This window comes from Myotis davidii, unplaced genomic scaffold, assembly GCF_000327345.1.
Source record: "Myotis davidii unplaced genomic scaffold, ASM32734v1 scaffold2863, whole genome shotgun sequence".
Lineage (NCBI taxonomy): Eukaryota > Metazoa > Chordata > Mammalia > Chiroptera > Vespertilionidae > Myotis > Myotis davidii.
Genome location: NW_006294115.1, coordinates 14,400 through 16,048, shown reverse-complemented (window position 1 = coordinate 16,048; position 1,649 = coordinate 14,400). Strand labels below are relative to the sequence as shown.

At 66.8% G+C, this 1,649-nt stretch overlaps 1 protein-coding gene across 1 annotated transcript in view; it reads left to right on the top strand.

Annotated features, from left to right (window-relative positions):
- Positions 1-1,649, top strand: part of PSMD13 (proteasome 26S subunit, non-ATPase 13) — a 6,881-nt gene that overhangs the window by 3,681 nt on the left and 1,551 nt on the right. The window contains exons 8-10 of the mRNA XM_015566850.1: positions 710-789; positions 863-988; positions 1,497-1,559. Coding sequence (XP_015422336.1) covers positions 710-789; positions 863-988; positions 1,497-1,559 — 269 coding nt within the window. The remainder of the gene's footprint in view (positions 1-709; positions 790-862; positions 989-1,496; positions 1,560-1,649) is intronic.

Below are 1,649 nucleotides of genomic sequence, written 5' to 3'. Positions count from 1 at the left end.
CCCGTGGTCAGGAAGCCGTGGTCGGAGCGGGAAGGTGGTGGCAGCCGTTTCCGCGCTGTCCGCCCTTTGCTGTTGGTTCGGGAGGAATGAGCCCGACTGCCTCCCCCCCCAGTCAGTGCCTGGCCCGTCCCCGCCCTGAGACCCTCTGAAAACATGCTAGGCCCAGGGGAGCGGATGACAAAACCTTTCACGGATTTGAGGGAGGAAAGTGAGCAGAGTCTCGGGGAGAGGGCAGTGAGTGTGTGTTTGCAGAGGGAATTCCGGCAGATTTAGCGGTTCCTCGCGGTTCACAGTGGAAGCACTGAGACCAGCACCTCCTGGAAGTGTAGTTGAATCACTGCGTCTCCGGGGGCAAGGCAGCCGCTGTGTCAGGAGGACAAGGGGCTTCTGGGTGGGACAAAGGAGGCCCGTCCGAGGTGGAAGGGGCGGAGCGAGGTCTGTGAGGGGCTCGCTCTCCAGTCCGAGGGTCGGGAGCACACAGCGGAACTGTAGGTCGCCACGTGGATTTGGGGGGAGTGAGGGAGCGAGTGCGCTTCCCACAGAGCCCGGGAGGACGGGTCCTGTGTAACCTGAACCCAGCGCTGGCACCCGTGGCGCCTGTCAGCTCTGCCGTGACCACCCCAGAACGTGCTGCCCGCTTCTCCCTGTGAGGCCTTTGAGGCCGAGCCGGACGGGGCGTGACGTGTGTGACGGGGGTGTTGTCTCCTAGTGCCGGAGCAGCAGGAGAGAGCGTTCACGCTGGGCCTGGCGGGACTTCTCGGCGAGGGAGTGTTTAACTTCGGAGAACTCGTAAGTGGGCCCTGGGCACAGACGCGTCGCCGCGGGCACGGCGCGCTGCCAGCTAACCGGCTCTGTCCCGCAGCTCATGCACCCCGTGCTGGAGTCGCTGAGGGGCACCGACCGGCAGTGGCTGATTGACACCCTGTATGCCTTCAACAGCGGCAACGTGGAGCAGTTCCAGACGCTGAAGGCCGCCTGGGGCCAGCAGGTCAGTCCCGGCCGCGCTGGGGAGACCGAGGCAGGCAGCCTGCTCTCGCCGGCAGGAGGCCCGGGCGGCTCCGGTGCAGCCATCATGCTCTGCCCTGCAGACAGCGGGGAGGGTGACACCGGCCTCCAGCAGAGTGACCTTGCGCGTGCGGAGAGGGGAGCGGGGTTGGGGTCACGGACCCGTCTTGGGTGTGGTTCTGAGCTCAGCCGATGACTGCCGCCTGGGCTGCCCCAGGGAAGCTGGGAGCTTGTCTTCCCCCAGGACAGTCCCTGGAACAGGAGTGCTGCTCAGGCCCCGCGGCCGCCCCTGCTGTCTGACAGGAGGACAGCCCTCCCCGGCCGGGTCCTTGTCTTGGGAAACAGCCTCCCGCTGGGCGCTGTTCTGGTCATTTCCGACGAAAAGCACAGCCCGGGACCTGATGCTGGTCAGGAGCCCCCGGGCCAGTGCTGTGCAGGGTCGCCTGTCTCTCCCGCCTGCTGGCCAGGTGACCCGTCTTTCTCCTCCGCAGCCTGACCTCGCCGCCAACGAAGCTCAGCTCCTGAGGAAGATCCAGCTGCTCTGCCTCATGGAGGTGAGCGAGCGCCGGACCCTCTGTGCCGTGAGGCCGGCCGGTGGCGCGGGTCCTGCCAACCCCAAGCCCTGGGCGCCCCTGCAGCTGGTG